At 40.4% G+C, this 22,108-nt stretch overlaps 1 protein-coding gene across 1 annotated transcript in view; it reads right to left on the bottom strand.

The window, feature by feature from the left end:
* EML6 (EMAP like 6) overlaps positions 1 to 22,108 on the bottom strand; it is a gene marked incomplete at its 5' end in the record, with an annotated part of 331,238 nt that overhangs the window by 140,388 nt on the left and 168,742 nt on the right. The window contains 4 exons of the mRNA XM_027775960.1: positions 4,466 to 4,678; positions 10,662 to 10,918; positions 13,400 to 13,537; positions 17,041 to 17,242. Coding sequence (XP_027631761.1) covers positions 4,466 to 4,678; positions 10,662 to 10,918; positions 13,400 to 13,537; positions 17,041 to 17,242 — 810 coding nt within the window. The remainder of the gene's footprint in view (positions 1 to 4,465; positions 4,679 to 10,661; positions 10,919 to 13,399; positions 13,538 to 17,040; positions 17,243 to 22,108) is intronic.

Raw genomic sequence — 22,108 nt, 5'->3', positions numbered from 1 at the left:
CTCCTCAGAAATCATTCAACCTGTCTCTTTGCAGTGGTTTAAAAATATGTTTATGAATTCTTTGATAGGGCTAAAACGAACAGAAAATAGCAAAAGTGAAGGTGACATCCAAGAGGAGGTTACAAAAAGGCGTTGCAGCCTCCTCTTCACTCTCTTTCTTGGATCGCTATATGCCATGTCATAAGGACCCTCCATCTAGGGAACTCATATGTGAGGAACTGAGGTCCCCTGCCAAGAGCAACACTGAGTGAGCCATTTGGGAAGAGGAGTTCTGGTCTCAGTCTAGCCTTCAGATGACTACAACCTGATAAAAGCCCTTGGACCAGAACCCCTGACTCCCAGAAACCATGAGATAATGAATGTTTGCACATTTAAGCTGCTAAATTGAAGGGGGTGCGGGCAATTTGTTACACAGCGATAGATAACTAAGATGCTCTTGGTAGGCTGGAACTAGAATATGCAAAAGCCCGCATGTATTTCTTCAGGCCTCATCTCTTTTTCTGCCCTCTCTCTCCTTCACTCATCTGACTGAGGTAAATAAAACTTTTTGCTATTCCTCGGGCATGCCGGGCACTCTGCTTCTCAGCACTTGCCTTTGCTCTTCCCTTTGCCCAGAATGCTCGTTCTCTGGATATCTGAATGACTGGCTCCCTCGTCTCCCTCAGGTTTCTAGTCAAATGAAAACAGAGTGGGCCCGTCTTTGGACACTTGCTTTGAAACAGCGATGTTACACTGCCCTACCCTGGCACCCTCTATTTCTAGTTGGCTTTAGTCTTCTTCACAGAACTTCCCACCATCAGATATGTTTCTGTTTTCTTGTGTAATGACTGTGCCCCCTCCATAGATCAATAGCTCCATGAGGGTAAAGATTTAGGTTTGTTTTATCCATTGACATATCTCCAATCTCTAAAACAGTCTTAACAAATATTTATTGAATAAACAAATGTCCCATTTTTCTACTCCAAGGTTTTCCTAGGACATTAAGTGACTTTACAAAACCCCCCCTTATTGTTTGCACTAAAGGACTCAGGAGTCAAGCCTCAGCTTTTCTCTACAGACCTTCCCTTCCATGGCATTAAATACTTTCCATATGTCCACGACTGCCAAATACATGTCCCCAGTCCTGAAGTCTCCCGGAAGCACTGAGAACCATATGCCTGTGCAACTGGATGTCTAATAGGTGCCTCAAATTTATCACAGACAATGCAGACTGAGGAGTTCCCTTGCCCTTGCCCTCTAATTCCCTTGCTCCTATAAAACATGGACACACAGGGACAAAACCTTTTCTCATTTTCCCATCTTTTAAGTGATGCCACCATCTACCCCCACCTTAGGAGTTGACCTCAATGTTTCCTTTGTTTTCCTCTGTTCCCACAGCCAACCCAGAGTGAGACCTTCAGCTCTACCTGGAAATTGTACAGCTCTCTTCAACTCTGATCATATCACCTCTGTCCAAGCCACATCAACTCCTGGACTCAAAACAATGTCATTGAAATCTCCTCTTCCTCAACCCATTCCACACAGTATCAAAGTGGTCTTTTAAAAGTTTACATTGATTTTGTCATTCCTGCACTCGAGACCCTAAATAGTTTTTCACTGCATTTAGAATAAGACCGAGTAGTGGCTACAAGGCCATTCATGACATGGCCCTCTCTAACCTCATGGTACACAGCCCTGCCCGCATTCAGAAAGGCCACAGTGGCCTTTCTGTTCCTGCACCGCCACTCAGTTTCCACAACTCAAGTCTTACAACATACAGGACACTTGTCACGGGAGGTATTAGTCAAGGACTGTGTGTGTAAACGATTCACAAAATGGGAGTGCACCGGTAAAACAGAAATCCTCAGTCTTTGAGCCCCACCCCCCCAGAGTATGGGGAGATACCAAGAGTATTAGGACATGGTAAATATCAATGAGCAAGCTTTAAGCTTTACCTCATGTCAATGTCCGTGGGGTGATGGTCAAATAGGTGCAGTCTAAAAGTTGTCTGGGAAAATTGTCAGTATGGTCCTAATTATTTTAAGGTTTGAAAATTGTCAAATGAGAAAAATGAATTGGTTGGGCTATGCAAAAATAATATCAACTGAGGCTATTTTCATGAACTTCAGAACACTAATATTTTACTGTGCAACAGAATGTTACATACACACAATCATGAATGTGTCAAATTAACTTGGTAGTGAGTTTTGTTTAGTCACAGTGAAAAACTATGTTTGCTCAGACTCCCACACCCTGGCCATCAGTTCCAGCTCATATAGGGCTGATAACAGGTTCAAACTGTGCAGTAAATATTTGTCACTGGTACCTAGGTTAGAAAGGCAGGTTCCATAGACTGTTATTAGTCCCATCAACAATTCCCACCCTTTCATCAACTTCTCCACCAGCAGTTTTGGCACAATAAAAGACACAGAAGTCAGAATGTTTCTGAAGCAAACTGCACATGTCATGAAAGGCAGGCCACGTTGAATAGCAACGAAGACGAGGACACTTTTGCAGACTGCAGAGGTGGGCTACTGCTCTCACTACACCGTCACTCTGGCTGCCCCTTGCCCTATTCACTCAGATGTCCTCAGTGTGCCGTTATCCACGGGGCTTTTCTCATATTAGGGTGCCTCATCTCGACCAACAGCACTACTCACTCTCCTCTGTCCTAATACTAATACTTTGCTATCGATATTTTCCAGATCCAACTCTGCCTTACAAGGCTTGGGTATGCACGGGACATATGCCCTCTCATGGAGTCCATTTTATTCCCAAGTTCTGACAGTGAAGACTAGTGGTTTGCTCCTGACTCCAGTGGTGTTTCATCTGAATTCTGAATTCCCAGATACCTTCTGGTTGCCTAACTCACCCTCTGTGGGAACATTACTCAATCTAACAAGATATGCCCTATTACTCAGAAGACCCATTAAGGAGAGGGAGAGGAGTTTGAATTTGGCACGTTGAAGTAATTTTGTGCCTCGAGCATTTTAAACTGATGGCCATTCTGTCAAGTGTAAATGATGTGGCTTTGCTGTGCATTTTATGTTCCATTTTACACTATAATTGTCACTGCTTCAAAACTGCCAGTTAGCTGAAAATGACTTTCTGATTACATTTTCAATATCTTTTCTTGCTTAATCTAAAACTTGTTCAAGTGAAAGAGTTTTCAGGCAGCAGCTTGTCCAGGCTGATTATTTTTCTAAGACCAGATTTTCAGGGGCATGGTTGAGGAGTCTCAAAAGAGCCTAGGTACAGGGTTTCCCTAAACTTGCCAAGGAAGAAGAGGATGGCGTCACAACATAGTTAATTCATTTTATTTCTTTTCCTCTTTTTGGAGAGGTTTTTGCTATAGGGCGCGTGCGCTCGCCAGAAAGACAGAGAGAGACAGAGAGACAGAAAGCGAGAAATCACCCCCCATGGGGGATGGCCACGCCGCAATGCCTTCTCCTCCATTCTCCTCTCAGTATCTTGGGCACGCACGCACACGCGCCTGGCATAAGTTTAAGCCAACGGGTCCAGGACTTGAACCACGGTTGACTACGTGGGAGTCCAGAGACACAGCCATTATGCCAACTGCTGGTCCCAGTTCAGTCACATTCTACAAAACCTGAAGGTGCCACATAACAACAGTCACATGATTTTAACAATAAACAAACAACGAATATAACATGATGGCAAGGAGGGTGGTTCTAAGTCAAACTCTAGTTTGAAAATGAAAGTTGGGTTGAGGGGGTCCATGAACTTTATTATCACCAGAATGACTACTGGCAGATTTAATTTTAATTACATCTAAAAGAAGTTGCTTTGTTTTCCTGTATATAAGCACAAAAGGCTGTAAAGCCTAAAAGAGCTTTAATTATAATATTTTAATGGACTATATGTGAGTTAAATTATAACTATTTATTTGCATGAATATGGATAAAGTATCAATAAAATATCACTTATTTGAAATGTGAAATATGAGGCTTGTGAATCACTAAATGGTGATTTTGACTTGGGTTTACAAAACACATACACACACACACACACACACACACACATAAATATGTATATATTTTTAAATTTTGCCATAGGGTACATCTGCTTGCCAAAGAGAGAGAAAGAAAGAGAGAGAAGAAAAGTGAGAAAGTACCCCTTTGCGGGGATGGTCACACCCCAATCCCTTCTCTTCCAGACTCCTCTAGGACTTTGGCACCTGCACACATGGGCCCAGCATGTTTTTCAAGCTACCAGGTTGGACTTGAACGAGCAATAGGCCATGTAGGATCCAGCCACCTGAACCACCATGCCACGGCTGGCCCTAACTGCGTATCTTAGGATGTCAGCAACATCAATGAGTCTGTTTTGAATCACCGAAGAGTAAACATGAATATTCAAGATAAAATTAGTTTGTTGGCATAGATACCAAGAAAATAAGCCTTAATTATGCCACGTACAGTCTAGAGTAAATCTTTATTCAATGAGACATCTCTTTGGGCCTTACCTTTCTTAAGACAAGGAAATTTAAACAATTTAACTAGTCCAAAATCATCTCCAGACACCAGCACTGAGCTGCTATAATTAGCATCCACCGAGTTGATGTCAGTAACCTCGGTATATTTTGGCCAAATTCCGCTTACTTCAGGGCCTTTCACACACGTCCAGGAGGCCCAGGGAATCCCTTTGATTTCTTCTTTACTTGTTAAAGGCTTCCCAGCTGAAAATAATAAATATGAGGACAATACTATATTTAAATATAAAGCACATTCTAAATTCTTTCATTCATTTTTATTATAGAGGTTTAAGACCTTTGGTCTTAAAAAACTTCTATCAGATTCTCATCTCTACCCAATTTGTGATTTTCTTCCCCTGGGCATGACTTAAAGAAAGCAGGTGCTCAAAACTGAGACATTAGAATAGAAGGAAAATCATTACTGTACTAAATACAATGTTTCAAACTGCTAATACTGACTTAAACATAAATATTTAGATACAGGTGACGTTATACTTTGTATTATTGATGAAATGATTTATTAAATTATGTATTATCACACTCCATCAGCAATATTGTACCATGTTTTAAAAACTTTGGCTAAATCAATTATGAATTTCTATTTTTCATAATTTAAGGATCTATAGAAGTGATTTTTTTTTTTTCTCCACAAGCTCATCAGCACTTGTTCTTTGTTTTTTAATCACAGCCATTTTGACCGGGGTTAGGAAATACCTCCCTATGGTTTTGATTTGCATTTCCCCCATGATAAGAGATGTGAAACAATTTCTCATATGCATTTTGGCCATTTGTATGGCTTCCTTCAAAACCATACTGTATCGGGAACCAGCAGTTAGCGTAATGGCTATGTCGCTGGACTCCCACGTAGTCGACCACGGCTCGCGTCCCGGACCCGGTGGCTTAAAACTCATGCCAGGCGCGTGTGCGTGCGTGCCCAAGATCCCGAGAGGAGAATGGAGGAGAAGGGATTGCGGCGTGACCATCCCCCCTGGGGGGTGATTTCTCGCTTTCTGTCTCTATGTCTCTCTCTGTCTGTCTGGCGAGCGTACACACCCTATAGCGAAAACCTCTCCAAAAAAAAAAAAAAAGTTAAAACCATACTGTATCCCACAATGATATACCACAAAAAAATATAAATTTAAAAATAATATTAAAAAAATTAAAAAGTAGTTTTTAAAAATTCAGGCTCAAACTAATGAAAAAATTTATTTAATTTAAAAACTCTAGGCACTGAAAATCCACAAAATTATGATTAAATAAACGTAACTGGTTGGGGAAAACAGTCCTGACAACTGTGCTGGGTGCGTTTGAATATATGACATGATACCCTATTATGATACCCTATTATGATACCCTATTATGATACCCTATTATGATACCCTATTTCCTTTTTTTTTCAAAGAGGTTTTTGCCTTAGGGCACATGCGCTTGTTGGAAAGAGACAGACAGAGACAGTGAGAGGGAAAGTGAGAAATCATCCCCCAGGGGGAGCCCCACTGCAATTCCTTCTCTTCCATTCTCCTCCTGGGATCTTGAGCATGCACACACTCCTGGCATGATTTTTGTGCCACTGGTCCTGGACTCAAACCACAGTAGGTCATGTGGTAGTCCAGAGAAGTAGCCTTTACACCATCTGCTGGCCCCACAGTACCTAATTTCTAACAACAGTAGGGCAGGGATATCCACAGTACGTAAAGGAGGAAACATACAGAAGAAAGGTCTGTGAAAATGTTTAACAACATAGGCTTTTTAAATTCAAAATCAAGACAACTAAGCACATGACAGGTTAAGGATCCCTTATGTGAAATATTTAGGACCAGAAGTGTTTGGATTTTAGAATTTTTTTAGATTTTGGAATATTTGCACATAATTGAGATGTCTTAGGGATGGGAGCCAGGCCTAAACCCACAATTCATTTCATTTCCCATACACTTTATGCACATAGCCTGAAGGTAATTCTATACCATCTGTTTTGTACTGAAGCATTTTGACCTGTGACCTGGCATATTAAGATATGGAATTTTCTACTTGTGGCAGCCTGCTGGCACTCAAAGTGCCAATTTTACTTATATTTATTGTACATTTTAGTGTGGTGCAGTATGGTTTTGAAAATATCCATAGAGTGTGTAATAAACAGACGTATCTTCTTCAACAATGAACGTTATGCTATACTGCATACATTTGGTAATGGCTCTAGCAGTTTTTTAAAAAATAAATATTGAATTGTCAATTACATGTTTTAGTCTGTTGTGGGGGATGATTCCATAACCTATTTCACTTGTTTCCATGCATGCTTGTCTCTGTTAATCATTTTCTAACTCTCACCCCATAGCTGCACCCCCATCCTTTATCATTTCTGATATCTGCCATTACTCTTTTCACTTCTATATCAAAAATCACAATTGAAAAAAAAATGCTGGGTAGGGGCCAGCAGGTGGTGTGGTGGTTAAGGTGCTGAACACTCCCACATGGCTGACCATGGTTCAAGTCCTGGACCTGGCAGCTTCTTTTGTCCTTTTCCCTCTCTCTGTGAGTGTGTGTGTGTGTGTGTGTGTGTGTGTGTGTGGTCAAATTTTAAAAAATAAATGAATAAATAAAATTAAATAAATAATAATTAAAAAGAAAAAAAAATGCTGGGATCAGCAGGTGGCATGGTGGCCAGGGGCTCTGGACTCCCACATGGCTGACTGCAGTTCAAGTCCCAGGCCTGGCAGCCCGCTTTCTCACTTCCCCTCTGTCTCTGTCTCTCTCTCTCCTCTCTCTCACTCTCTGTCTCTCTCTGGTCAAATTTAAATAATAAGTAAATAAATAAAGTTAAATAAAATAATTATTTTTAAAATGCCACTGAATATCAATAAGCTATGTAATTAGAATGCAAGGAAAAGTTTCATATTTTAAAGCTTTTTGGATTTTCAGAATAGGTGTTTTCAACCTATACCTGATACTTTCCCTCTCAAATAGATATTTTCAAATGAAGAATCTGTGAGACTAGACAGCCTGTACATTACTAGCACATTGCCAAACTGGCACCCAAAACTCGGGACTGGAACACAGCACTTCACAAAATCCATTGAAGACCACGGAATCGGAGTCTACAGTTGGGACAGTCTTTGTCCCAGTGTTCCTGATTTGGAGAGCATAGGCCAAGGAAGTAATTCAGAAGAGAAAGTCCCGTATGTACAGAAGCATTTGGAGCTGCACTATCGGGAGCGGCAAAGCAACTGGAAACAAGCCCAATCGCCCAGTAGAGGGAAGATAAACTAAAACATAATATCATCACTGAACAGGATGTTATTTAGTTATTCCAAATGAAAAACATGTGTTTCACGTTTGGCAGGTAAAGGAAATAATATCAGATAAAGAAAACAGTCACAAAGACATCTGTACCTAGTAATGGTGCTCTGATGAATTTGAAAGGGCAGAGACTCTCAAAAACGTAAAACAATTATATTACACATTTTATGGTAAATAATTTTTCAATTTAATACAAAGTATAATTATTTAAGGTCAAGATTAATTTTCAATGTTTCCTCTTGCATTTAAAAAATTATGAATCGGGGACCAGTAGTTAGTGTAATGGCTATGTCACTGGACTCCCATGTAGTCGACCGTGGTTTGAGTCCAGATCTAGTAGCTTAAACTCATGCCGGGCGTGTGTGCGTGCGTGCCCAAGATCCCGAGGGGAGAATGGAGGAGAAGGGATTGTGGCATGGCCATCCCCCCTGGGGGGTGATTTCTCGCTTTCTGTCTCTCTTTCTGGCGAGCGCATGCGCCCTATAGCAAAAACCTCTCAAAAAAAAATTACGAATCAAAGATTATACTAGAAATTATCCTATTTATTTTAGTATTACAAACTAAATGTTACTAAATAAATATTATATAAGTCAGATGACTTTCTTCAAAAGTCAGAGGAGTTGCGAAAACTGCATGTGTGTGTGTGGGTGTTTAATCTTTTTTTTTTTTTTTTTGAGAGAGAGTTTTGCTATAGTGCGCAATAGCTCACCAGAGAGACAGAACGAGAAATCAGCCCCCAGGTGGGATGGCCACACCAGTCTTCTCCTCCCTTCTCCTCTTGGGATTTTGGGCAAGCCCGCATACATACCTGGCATGAGTTTTAAGCTGCCAGGTCCGTGACCCAAGCAGTAGTCAGCTACGTGGAAGGCCAGCAATGTAACCATTACACCATCTGCTGGTCCCCTGTGTGTTTAATCTCAATGAGCCTATTTCACCAAATGCAATGCAGGCTCCCAATTATGAAGAACACAGACTGGCGACGAACGCACTCAGTCAGTGAGGGATCATAGGATCCTTAAATCTTTGAGAATACAAATCTTGAGGTATCCTCTTCAAGTTCTGAGGTGAACACAGGGCCATGCTTTCTGAAGTTTCAATAGACTGTTCTATTCTTCTTGGGCTCTGGCAGAAACCAGTTTGTCCAATGATAATACAGCCAACTACTCTTTGGTATCTAGGTCATGCTGGGAGTGTTCCTGCCTGGCAAGCAGAAACACAGATCTCCACTTCATTTTCTTTTCTTACCCTACTACAGAACAGCGTGCATAAGACCCTAATAAAAGTAATATAACTATTTTGCATTATCATCACTTATTTATTATACTTTTTACAGGTGCACAAGGGAAGTCTTCAAAAAGATTATAGAAAATTTGTATTAAAATTATGCATAGATTTCAAATTTTTTTGCATCAAAATAAAAGGTACTTTAATTACATTTTCCATGAACTCTGAAGATTCCTCCCATCACATAAATAAAATGAAATGAGCAAACAGTAAGAAAGAGGAATGGGGGAATAACAGAAAAAGTGAAAGACTTGGAAAATAAACGAAGTAGGTCATACTTAGAAGTTGGCTGTACACCTAGTTCGGATTTTCTCTACTTAAAGAAATTATGAAATATTTCAAGCCCACAGAAAATTATAGAGGCTACTTTAATGAACAAGTAGCCTTCAACAAGTAGCTTTGAACAAACTTCACACTTAATTTAAAGAAAACACCACACAGTTAAAATTCACTGTGGTATTGCTCCCTTCTCTCATTTCTCTCATCCCTTCCTAGAGGTAATCAACATCCTGAATTAGGTGTTTATCATTCCCATGCTCTTTAAAAACATTTTAATGCATGTTTATGGTCATAAATGATATACAGAATTTTTTATGTCCTACACTGTACATATCATTCTGCAACTTTTAAATTATACTATGTATTTTTTAGATCTATCCATAGTGACAGCAGTAGCTCTAGTTTAAATTCTCTGTAGTATTCCACTATAGGAACCACACTCAATTGAACTGTCCATATACTGATAAACACTTGGGCTTGGGCTTCACCCTTGGCTGTTACAAACAGTGCTACAACAAACATTTGTGTGCATGCACCTTTGTGTATCCACCTGCCAGCACAGCGCATGGTTTTCAATACCCACCTCTTGCCTTTTAATGTGACAGATCTCTGCTAATCTGAATAGTGTAAAATGGTACCTCACTGTTGTTTTAATTATTTCCCTAATTCATACGTTTATTGGTTATTTGAGATTTGCCAATTTTTAAAGTTTTTTCCTTTCACTTACCTTTAGCTTTTTAAAAATATATTCTAGATACATAGCCTTTGTTTATTATGACAATTTCAAGAGTTTATCCCTACTCTATGCTTTGTCTTTTAATTTTGTTCATTGTTTCTTTTCTTTTTTTTTGGGGGGGGGAGGTTTTTGCTATAGGGTGCGTGTGCTCTCCAGAAAGACAGAGAGACAGAGAGACAGAAAGCGAGAAATCACCCCCCAGGAGGGATGGCCATGCTGCAATCCCTTCTCCTCCTTTCTCCTCTTGGGATCTTGGGCATGCACGCACACACACCTGGCGTGAGTTTAAGCCGCTGGGTCTGGAACTTGAACCATGGTCAACTACACAGGAGTCCAGTGACATAGCCATTAGCTAACTGCTGGTCCCAATTTTGCTCATTGTCTCTTACAATGTATAGTAATTTAAAAAATTTAATGCATCCAATCTCTTAATCTTTTCCTTTTTTTTCTTTTTTCTTTTTGAGAGTTTGTGATTTGGGGTATCTTGTTTCAGAAACATTCCTTGCCCTAAGTTCATAACGATACTCTCCTGTATGTTCTTCACGTGGTTGAAAGTTTTGCTTTTCACAAATATTCAGTGCCTACATGACTTACATGGCATTTTGTAGAACAATCGGTCTCCAGCACCATCATTGGTTTGCAAATATTTACTATCCAAGGACCAGTCAATGTGCGTAATGAAACTAAGGGACTTGCTGCATTCTCCAATTTTTTTATACCGCTGGGCAACAGCATAGACGTCTACTGGGCCATCATTGGATCCCACTGCGAGGTAAGATCCATCTGGAGAAAATTTCATTTCATGAATGACTTCTTTTCGATCTTTGATATGAACCACTTCTGTCATATCTCTGTGAGAATAAAGAGCAAAGTGATAAGCAGCAAATCTAGAAGTAGAAAACCCAAGTCATGTTTTAAATTGTATGTGTCAGAGGAAAAAACAGTTTTCAAAGGGAAATAAAAATCTATAGTTAAAGGATTAACTTGTGATGGAAAATATAAAATGATTTTAAAATTCATGAACAGTCTAGGAAAATCAGTAATAAATATTTTAAGTAGTATTTTGGGTTTGCAAAGTGAAAACAAAAAAAATTAATGAAATACATATTTGCTTTCAAATGTATATTATCTTTCTCTAAAATTTTTGTTAAAGAAATTGGGGTTTGTGGGGCCCGCAGGTGGCATGGTGATTAAGAGTGTTGGACTCCCACGTGGCCGGCCATGATTCGAGTCCCAGACATGGTGGCTTGCTTTCTCACTTTCTCTCTCTTTCACTCTGTCCCTCTCTGGTCAAATTAAAATAAATAAGTAAATAAAGTTAAATAAAATAATTCTTTAAAAATTTTGTTTTCTTTAAAAAAAAAGAAATTAGGGTTTGTATAATCTTTAAAATATGCCATAGAGTTGGCCGACCAGCAGATGGCATGAGGTTACATTGCTGCTGGACTCCCACATAGTTGACTGCAGTTTGAGCCCCAGACCTGGTGACTTAAAATTCATGCTGAGTGCATGTGCACGCATGCCCAAGATCCCAAGAGGAGAATGGAGAGGAAGGGACTGCAGTATGGCCATCCCCTTTGGGGCGGGGGTGACTTATCATTTTGTCTCTTTCTATCTCTCTGGTGAGCACACATGCCCTAGAGGAAAAATCTCTCTTTAAAAAATGCCATAGAGAAAGGTAAAAATATCAGAATTAGTATAAAAATAAACCATTTTTTTCTGTGTTTTATGAATAAGAAACCAATTTCTGCTGAACTTGATGCTTAGTGTTGCAAAAAGAGCAAATCAAAAAAGCAGAAAAAAATTACAGCTTTAAATGTTAAACTGTTACATAATCATTAACTTTCACCATGAAAGGTCAATGACGAATAGGTGAATTACTGCAATATTTTTTCTTCTTTTTGATCAGATTCTTTTAACAAACACTATTCACATTTGAAAGCTCTTTGCCGTTGTTTTTTTCTACAACGATTTGACAGGATTACGACCGGCAGGTCCCCTGAGTATAGAGTAAATACAGCTTCATCAGCTCCGTAATAAACTGACTGCATAAACAATACCAAGTATTTGCTTCTACATAATAATACCCCACACCTGGTATCATTTATTTATAGCATTATAGTTTACTGTAACATCAAAGAATAGGTATGTAGGGACTTTTTTCCCCCTTGGGAATTCTATTGAAAAGGAAATATGGTGGGACCAGCAGATGGGTAATGGATACATTACTGGGCTCCCTCCCACATAGTCGCCTGTGGTTTGAGTGCCAGACCTGGGGACTTAAAACACGCCTGGCGCATGTGCGTGCATGCCTAAGAGCCCAAGAGGAGAATGGAGAAGAGATTGTGGCATGGCCATCTCCTCTGGGGTGGGCGGGGGGGGGGGATTTCTCACCTCTGTCTCTCTGTCTCTCTCTGTCTGGCAAATGCACATGCCCTATAGCAAAAATCTCTCTTCAAAAAAAAAAAAAGGAAATACAGTAATTAGACACTTTTCACACATGACTGAGCATACAATGGCTGCCTAATTTGGAAATAAATTCTGTGTGGCTGGTAATGAGAAATAAGTGTAATAAACAGAGCCAGGAACATTCTTCAAGGCTACCTAGAATGCTCCCTGCAAAGCATGCTGTAATTTACAGCTATGTTTCTTTTCTAAAATCACAAAACGTGGAAGCCAATAGAACAACATATGTATTCAGAGGAATTAAGAGGGTGGCTCATAATTTCTGTCCATTGAGAATAATACCGAATGTCAATAGACAAGAACTATTTCATTTTATTAGTGATTATGGGTGGGAGAAATTCTTCACTCACTCAAGCTCACCTCTAAAACTCTGGTGCTGTTGGGCACTGTTTTAGTCTGTCTTCTTCTTGTCTTGGCTTGCTGCAAGCCCCCAATCTCTTATCTAAAACTCTGGCAACCAGATGTGCTAGGGAACTCATTATTTATTGGATTTTAGAAAGGTTCACATAAAACATATATTAGATAACACCCCTAGTGGGAGTCAGGGCAGCACTGTATTAAATACAATTATTTTTGCTGTAAATCACATGATATATGACTATTCCTACTAGGAGATTAACAAACAATAAGCAGCCTCATCTCAGTTCACTGGGTTAGGCTGTATTGCCAAATAGATTAATTACCAAATGGCTTTGGATTTGTAGGTGTTTTGGACTTCAGAATTGGACAGGGAATTGTGGATCTGGAGTATTCCTATTTGAAAGAGTGAATGTATTTTTCCTAAAGTCCTAGCATGTACTATGACCAGGAAAATCTGAATTTTAACAAAAGGGCATCTCTAATACATTTTCAATATCAGTACATGCCTGACTCGGAGAACAATGAAAGAGCCATCCTTCATGCCCAAGGCCAACTGAGATCCATCCGGGCTGAAGGCGACACTGCGAACCGCTTCCTCCATGTTGCAGCGGGCAATCAAGGCATGGTCAGCCAGGCTCCACAGCCTAAGCACAGAACAGGGGAACAACAAAACCAAACCAATGTCATCATCCCAGTCAGCACAGGGCTGAAGGTCTGCTCATCCGTCACACTAAGGATGCACACAGGAACTCCACACCAGGGTCTTTCATCACGGCCTGTCAGGGGATCTGGGAAAGTATTTGGGCCATCTCTGAGTCATCTTCATCATTTGAAATGGAAACACCCAGCCAGAAGCAAAACATATATATGTGATAACATTTCTGAAGAAAATGAGACTCAGTATAAGAAATCACACAAAATCTTACTTTTCTCTTTAGAAATTAAAAGTCTCCTATACTTGGACCAGCAGTCAACGTAATGGCTATGTCGCTGGACTCCCACGTAGTCGACCGCAGTTTGTGTCCTGGACCCGGTGGATTAAAACTCACGCTTGGCGCGTGTGCCCAAGATCCCGAGAGGAGAATGGAGGAGAAAGGATTGCGGCATGGCCATCCCCCCCGGGAGTGATTTCTCGCTTTCTCTCTGTCTGTCTTGCGAGTGCACGTGTCCTATAGTAAAAACCTCTCAAAAAAAAAAAGTCTCCTGTACTTGTATCAGTCGTTGTTAATCATATTTAGAGGAAAAAACTACTACTAGATAATGTCATTGTTGGGTTTTTAAGAAAAAATTAGAACCTTCTAGTGACATGCAGATTCAAATATACATTTGTGGGTCTCCCTAGAAAGAAAAAACATATCTGAGATGAAGAATGAATGATACTCCTCCCTAAGATGGTCCTGAGATGGCCGTCCATGGCCATATGCTGTCACTCTCACAAGTTCCATGGGCATCTATTTGCAAAGAGGTCCACTCCTGGTAGGGGCAGATACTTCGCCATGCTCTTGGCCAAGGAACACAGGCACTGATGGAGAAATGGTACTAAAGGGGCAAGCGCAGCTAATATGGGGCTTCAGCTACAGCAATACCTGATCTAGGCACCTCAAAGTGAGTGAATGGGGACAAAGTATTTGAAGATATAAGTAGCTTCCATTTTTATTGCATTTGTGGTATCTGCCTCTCTCTGCTAGTACCTTTCATAAGTCAGTCTTCTCTCTTGTTACTTTTACTTTTTTTAAAGAATTAAAATTAAAAATTTTTAAACTTTATTTATTTATTTATTTAAATTTGACCAGAGAGGGATAGAATAGGGGAAAGGGGTGAGAAAGCAAGTCACCAAGTCTGGGACTTGAACTGTGGTGGGCCATGTGGGAGTCCAGTGCCCTTAACTACCATGCCACCTGCAGGGCCCTATTTTTCCTTTAATTAATTAATTTTTTTCTTCCACAGGGTTGGTGGGGCAAGAGGTGTGGCTAGCAGTGTTGCTACACTGCGATCAGCCTCAGCTAGCCAGCATGACAGGCACAGCATGTACAGGGAGGCCTTGGGATGTGACCTGGGCACTTCCCACATGGTTTCAGCATCATGGAGTTCTGCACTGTCTTTGTGCCACCTCAGCTACCTAAGTCAGTCTCCTTCACACATAAACTGTCTGCTAAGAGGACTGAGAGCCTAAAGATTTGCAATGGGAAAGCAAGAACAGGTCACATGTGGCTGTTTTCCTAAATGCATTTGGCCACCAGGAGGGATGAGGCACACCCTTCCAATCCTGTTTCATAGTTAAAAGTTTACTGGTTCCATAGGCAGACTGTACTGCTCAGCATAAAGTTTCTGGTCTTCTCTCAATGCCTCATCCATTATTCACATTCCTCAGCTGTTTTTAGCCTTGTACTATTCTAAGTAGTGTAAGCTTTGCTTTATTAGTATGGAGAGACCATTACTCCTCTATAAACGGTGCTCTCCCTGTAAAGTCACCAAGCACATCTTTCTCAAGAAATTATGGTTTTTGCCCTTTCTAAATTTCAGTAGTCAGTGCAAAGATACCCTTAACATTTTAGCCAAATTAATGGTTAGGAGAAATAACGCAGATCCTGGCAGGCAATGCTCCTGAGGGATGTTTACAATTCTTACACGGTTTACACAGTTCTTAAAATGCAGGAGTCAAAGACTTCCTTGGCATTCTTTTTTTCTGGATGGGTATGACTCGAGTATCACAGGTATCTGAATAACTTGGCAGCATTGTTGTGGCTGCTCTGGGGAAGCTCAGAGTTAAGGAAGGAAAATAAAGAGCAGTATAAACCAAATAAACATTTATGTCACCTGAGAAGACAACAGTAGTTGCTTTTGTTGCCTGTCAGATTGATAAAGTTTTCACAGTTGGTAAAGACTAAAAACTAAAATTACTGACTAAGATGACTACAGCATGATTACTTTCATAAACATGCAAAGTGAGGGGGGAAATATAGTGACCTTCAGTCTAGTTCACATGTTCTGTTTTAGCTGCTTTAACAGAAGCAGGTGGCATGGGTGGAAGTGGCCACCGTGCTATATTGGAGCCATTTGGGAAGGCCCAGTGGTTGATTTGAATACATCACATAGGCCCATGGTCCTTATTGGCCAGAAAGCTTAGGAAAGGTTATAGTGTGGGACGATGTTATCAGGGGTCCCTGTCTGTCTCTCTCTCTCTGAAAATAAACTTTAAGGCCCAGTGTTCACATCCTGGGTTGATCTGAATACATCACATAGGCCCATGGTCCTTATTGGCCAGAAAGCTTAGGAAAGGTTATAGTGTGGGACGATGTTATCAGGGGTCCCTGTCTGTCTCTCTCTCTCTGAAAATAAACTTTAAATAAACCAAGAAGCAGTAATCAATCAATTGATTAATCAGCCTCTTCCTCACTTACTTGATGGCTTATTTGTTGTTGATCACATTTTGAGTTCAGTAATAAATACTAAAATACTGAAATCAATGTAATGGTCTTCATTTCCAACCTTTAAATTATATGTTTGTTCCTTCAATAGTCTCAAGAGTACTGGAAACAGATTCATTTGGCTTATTTTACATAGAAATGCTCTCTCGAAGAATAACAAATGATCCATAACAAGAACCCTTAAGGCCCTCATGAAATTCCTTATTTTCTCAGAGTCAGAACTCTCCTGTGATTTGAGGACAATACTTAGAATCCATCAGAGAATTTACAAAGCAGTAATTTACTCATGTGTTGAAGATAACTTCGAAAACCAAAACTGAATTTCTAATGATGATCAATGAATCTCTGACTAAATTGTAAATTCATGAAGGCCCCTTCAGAGGCCCAAGGGTATGAAGGGGAGATACAGCCTTATCATAGGGAGGGGTGTTCAGCTCAGATATTGTACTAGAAAGAGAACTGAAAACCAATTTAAACAGTATCTATGTATTTTCACTTCTAAGAACATTTTCACAACTTAAGTTGGAGCCAAAGAAAATAACAACAACAAAATGCCAAGAAACCAACCTGTTGAGCTAAATGTCTTACCATTCCATTTGGAAACCAGAGTTCTACACTGAACTTCATCCTTTTCCTAAGTAATAAGCAAATTTAGATGAACAAAATCTACCTCCAGTAAGTTAGCAAAGTGATGGTGGTGACCACAGCTGGGGCCTCACCTGACGGAGCGGTCGTCGCTGCCTGTCACAGCCAGAGGCTTCTTGGGGTGCAAGGCCAAAGCCCAGAGCTCCCCCTCACAGTGGCCCTGCAGGATCAACATCGGTTTGTCTCGCTCTCGCACAATCACTTCAAATATCTCACTGTCCTGGGTCCCTGCCAGAAGGCGGTCTGCTTTCCAGCACACGCTCCGGATAGAGAGGCCTGGCATAAATGTAAATGTAAATAATATAAATTTGAATACAGCAAAAACATATCTTAGTTCCATTCACGAATAAAACAAAAACATCTAAAATAAATACCCTTTCACCAGTATAGCATCAAATGCCGACACATCTTAAATATCTCTAGAGGTGAAGAATGAGTTCTACACACCATTCTGTTCTTTACCATTTCCTTAACATGTGTTGGGCATTTCCCCAACCCTTGCGATCTTTCTTGTCTGACTCATGATAATAATGTGTTTTTTACAGCAGAATGTATTTTAAATTCTACATCTTAAAATGAATGTAAGAGAAGAAATTGGTGTTTATAACAATCTAACCCTCTTAAAAGTAACTTCCTTCTGATTTTTATGAAAAAGTGAATAATCACTTCAATCTTTAGGATGCTGACATTGTACTAGAATTATACGTGGGTGATACTACAGAGCAGTTAATTACCAGATCAGGCAAGTTTAGCATGCATTTGATCAGAACCTAGATTCATTCTACCGGATAAACAGATACACTATGTCCCAGAAATATGCAAATAAAACTCTAATTTCTGTTCTAAAATACCATCAAACACTTGTCAGCGAAGATGCTATTCTTCACTGCTGTTTTAATTTTTGGAACCTGCTCTAAAAGCATAGCACTCCTTTTTAAGTCGAACCTTCTATGCCTGTAGTATTTCATCTCATTTCTGCAGGTCTTGCTTATCTGCCTGAATCTTGATCTCTTGGCCCCTTGTGGTCCACTCAGTTCTTTACCAGGTTCATTATTTATTTACTTATGCAGTGAACTTTCTCATGTCTAAGTTAGAAATGCAGGAGCAATTCTGCTTTGGTTAACTACTCTATAACAAGGTAAAGATGTGCTAAGCTTTGAAATTTGAGCTTCCTCTCCAGCAGATGTTATATGTTTGGTGTGGAGAGTAGTGGAGGTTCCAGGAACACCATACCTGACACATGAGGGAGAGTCCCTTCCTCTCTGGGGCCCAATATTTTTTCCCTCTTGAAATACAGATTATAGTTATAGAGACCGCATAATGTGTCTTCCAAACTGGAGCCCCTCTGAAAGTAAAACGAGCCTCTAAAAATAATCATTTTTACATAATTTTTTGAAATATTATTGAGCAAGGAAGCATTTTTACCATGCTTAAAGAGCTAATAAATAGTCCTATCAAAAATACTTTTAAATACACAATTCTAAGAACACTTCATTGCAAGAGGAAAATTCCAGGACAGAGGAAGAAGTAGGCAGAGCACAGAGGATGTCTGAGCAAAGCGATGATGCTGGAGGCCCCTGCACCGGCGGACACGTGTCGTTATACGTCTGTCAAAACCTACTGAACGCACGATGCCACGAGTGGATCCTAACATGAACTGTGGACTTGGCGTGATGGTGATGCATCAGTGTAGGTTCATCTGTCCTAATAAATCTACCACTCTGTTGGGGGGATACTGAAACTGGGGTGACTGTGCATGTGTGGGGGTGGGGTTGTAAAGGAACTCTCAGTACATGCTGCTCAGGTTCGCACTGAACCTAAAACTGCTCTAAAAAATAAAGTATTTGAAAAAATCAAAATCCTAAGATTTTTCAAAACAAATGCTAAGCCAGACAGGATATTGGGACAACAAAGAGAAGGGATCATTTGGGTATATGGACAGTCTCACTATAAACTTCATCTTAATCACTTCACAGTGGTCTTCAAAGACCCAAATGAGATACTGCATTTCTTTAAGAAAGGCTATTTTTAAGGCAAGAGGCTATTTTTACGTGTGATAACTCTCCTTGCTGTGAATGCATTGTTCATGTCTTCAGGTGAAAAGAGAAGGCACACAGCCAGTGCGAGCCCCACTGTGTGCAGTGAGCAGGGATTACCTTGGCAGTGGGACCCCGTGGGCAGCTGACAGGGCACCAGTTCAGTGAGGACAGGTCTCTCTGCCCTTTAGCAATGATCCTTTTGATGCTGTCCCTTTCTTGTCCTCTTTCCTACCCTTTCCAAGTGTTTAGTTACTGCTCATGAATCAATATATCCCCATTTCCCCCCTTGTATTTTTCTTGGCTCCTGGACAAGGTTGACAGAAGAGAGCTATCTCCCAGGAGGCTTTGCATCATCCATAAAAGGATGAGGGATTTTACCCTTGTGAGTTATTGGGAAATGATGACAGTTAACTCAACAAGAAAACATCAAATAATGTACTTGTTCATATATATATGGAGAGAGAGAGAAAGAGAGAGAGAAAGAGAGAGAGAGAGAGAGAGAGACTATTGAGTTCCTCTCACTAGAATGGTAGGTCTGTGAGGATGAGAATTTTATCAGTTTTATTTACTGTGGTATCTTCAGTTCCTAGCACAGTGCCTGGCATATAGTGGGGGTTCAATAAGAACCGCTAAACGAATAAAATAAAACATTAAAACCACAAACATTTCTTGAGTCCTGGGAGATATGAAGGAATAAAAGATACCGTCCCTGCTTTCAACAAGAATATACAAAGAAAAAAGGATATATTAATTCAATTACTAAAAAAAAAAAACTATTGAGCACCCATTATGTGCAAGATACTGAGGCTCAAACAGGGAACAAAACAGCCTCTTGCCCCAATGGAATTTACATTCTAAGGAAGGGGCCCAGACATTTGTAAGCAGATATCTACACACCAAACACCAACTAAAATGACCTATCTGCACGTCGGCACATATTTTAGATGTACGTACATATACATGTTATATAGCTCAGTGATATGCTACATATTTTAACTGTTATTGGGTATTAAAATCACAGTCCCCTTACAACTCCACTGATTGTCTAAAAAACACTGCTCGTTTCCAAACCACCTGAAATCCAGCTTCACCATAGCAGGAACACACCCGTCCTCCCAGAGCCTCCTACAGTGTGTCTGGCCAAAGGCTAAATGGCTTGAAAATGGAAACTTCTCCCAAGGACCTGCTGTTCTATTTGGTCCAGTGGGAAAATATTTATTCTCTCTACCCCCCCCTTTCAACCTTGTTTTGGGGGAACAAATTTAGAAAAGTATGAAGAACACAAGGGATCCTCAAAAACTGTATGGAAAATTTTAAAAAAATTATGTATAGATTACATTTGTTATGTCAAAATAAATTTGTGGGTTTTTTTCCATTTCTCAATAAACTTTTTGAAGCCTGCTCCTATTATAACAAACAACTTACTACCTGGAATTTACTACTGTTAACATAAACGAAACAAAGCAACTTGCTTTGTCTTTTTTTTTTTTTTTTTTTTTTTTTTAAGAGACTGAGGGGGAAAGACAACCTTCCAATTCAGCCTAGAGTAATGGACAGTCAAGCTACGCTGCACCCAGTGCTTTTGGTCGTGTCCAGGCATCCTCAGGTGCTTCAGAAGGGTTTCAGGGGCCAGCAAGGAGAGGGCCAGGAAAGGGGAGACCAAGAGGAGGAGTTTGATGGTCCATCCCTCCTTTTCCCTCAGCCCTTACAATCTGTGTTTTACAGAAAATTTCATCTGAAGAAAAGGACTCCACTTTCTAACCCATGTAAAGGAGAAACTTTACATTTGGTAAAGGCAGTAAGGTTAGGCTGATCGAGATTATTTCCGCCTGGATATAGGGAGGAGAAAAGGGAGACAGGAAGGAGGGGGAGATGCGTGAGAGAATGTGCCGCTTCATTCCGCTGTTTACAACATCAACGTAATGAGCTGTGAACATTTTCTCGGAGATCAGCTCAGGCTCTGCATAAATGCTCTGTCCTTCAGACAGATAAACTGTCTTTTGTCACATCAGACAAGTCAACCCCAGGGGTTTATTTACCAGGCAATGGATAGGACACTGGGTCCCTCTCATTCCCAAGATAATCCCCTTAAGTAGAAATTACTTCCTGAAGACAAATCAGAGGGTAGAGAACTGTATTCAAGTTTCCTAATGACATCCTGCTGTCATCATTTCTAAACTTAATTGTTCTTCTGCATGTAGCGTTGGTGGGGAGAGCTGCATGTTCTGTGGGCACATGCCGGAGGGACCTGGTGAGCGGCGGGTCACTGACGAGCCTCGCACAGTTCCCTTCTCCCTTCCATCCACGCTGGGCTCTGACTGCTGACACAAGCATAGAGAACAAGAACATAATCGCCATGTCCGGCCAGGCTGGCCAAGGCAGCAGTGTCACTAAGCAGTCTTTGCTTTATTTTCTATTATGTGAGTCAGAAAAACATAAGCTTTTATTTGAAATATGGTTAGAAATCTGACAGTGAAACAAAAAGCAGGGAAAACATTCTAATTAAAGCCATAAAAATGCTCTTTTCTTCTCAAAAAAATTCAAAGATACTCTTGCAGGATGATCTGAAGGCATTTTGCTGAAATGGCGAGGCGTCCACATCTGGGGTATGATGGCCTCCCTTCTCTGCTACTCCATTGAGGCAATGTGGAGCTCTGGCCTGTGTTTGGTATGGACAGCCAGAAGATGGCAGTGGAGAGCAAACCACACATTACAGCTAAAAAGCTTCGAAGGTTAAAAACTAAATTCTTAACCAGCCCATTGCCCTGGTTTTATGTTCAGGCCAGAGAAAAAACTGCATCCTTCTAATCTCTCTGGTACAGTCCTGAAGCCTGAGTGTGGGAAGACCTTGTCCACGAATACTAAAACAGATCTTATAACTAAAGGATTATACTTCCTTTCCACTGGTTCACTGACTACATAGGTATGAAGACTGGATTTATTGCCAGCCACAGCCCCTTTGGCTATGTGGCATGGCTAGCTATTTAATCTCTCGAACCTTCAGCTTCCCCATCTGTAAAGTGGAGGTAACATCGGCGCTCACTTCACAGCACTGTGGAGATCCAAGGAAATAACACTTGACCCAATATCCAGCACTTGGTAA

This window comes from Tupaia chinensis, unplaced genomic scaffold (genome assembly GCF_000334495.1).
Source record: "Tupaia chinensis unplaced genomic scaffold, TupChi_1.0 Scaffold000622_1, whole genome shotgun sequence".
Taxonomy (NCBI): domain Eukaryota; kingdom Metazoa; phylum Chordata; class Mammalia; order Scandentia; family Tupaiidae; genus Tupaia; species Tupaia belangeri.
This window is presented reverse-complemented; position numbering and strand designations above follow the sequence as displayed.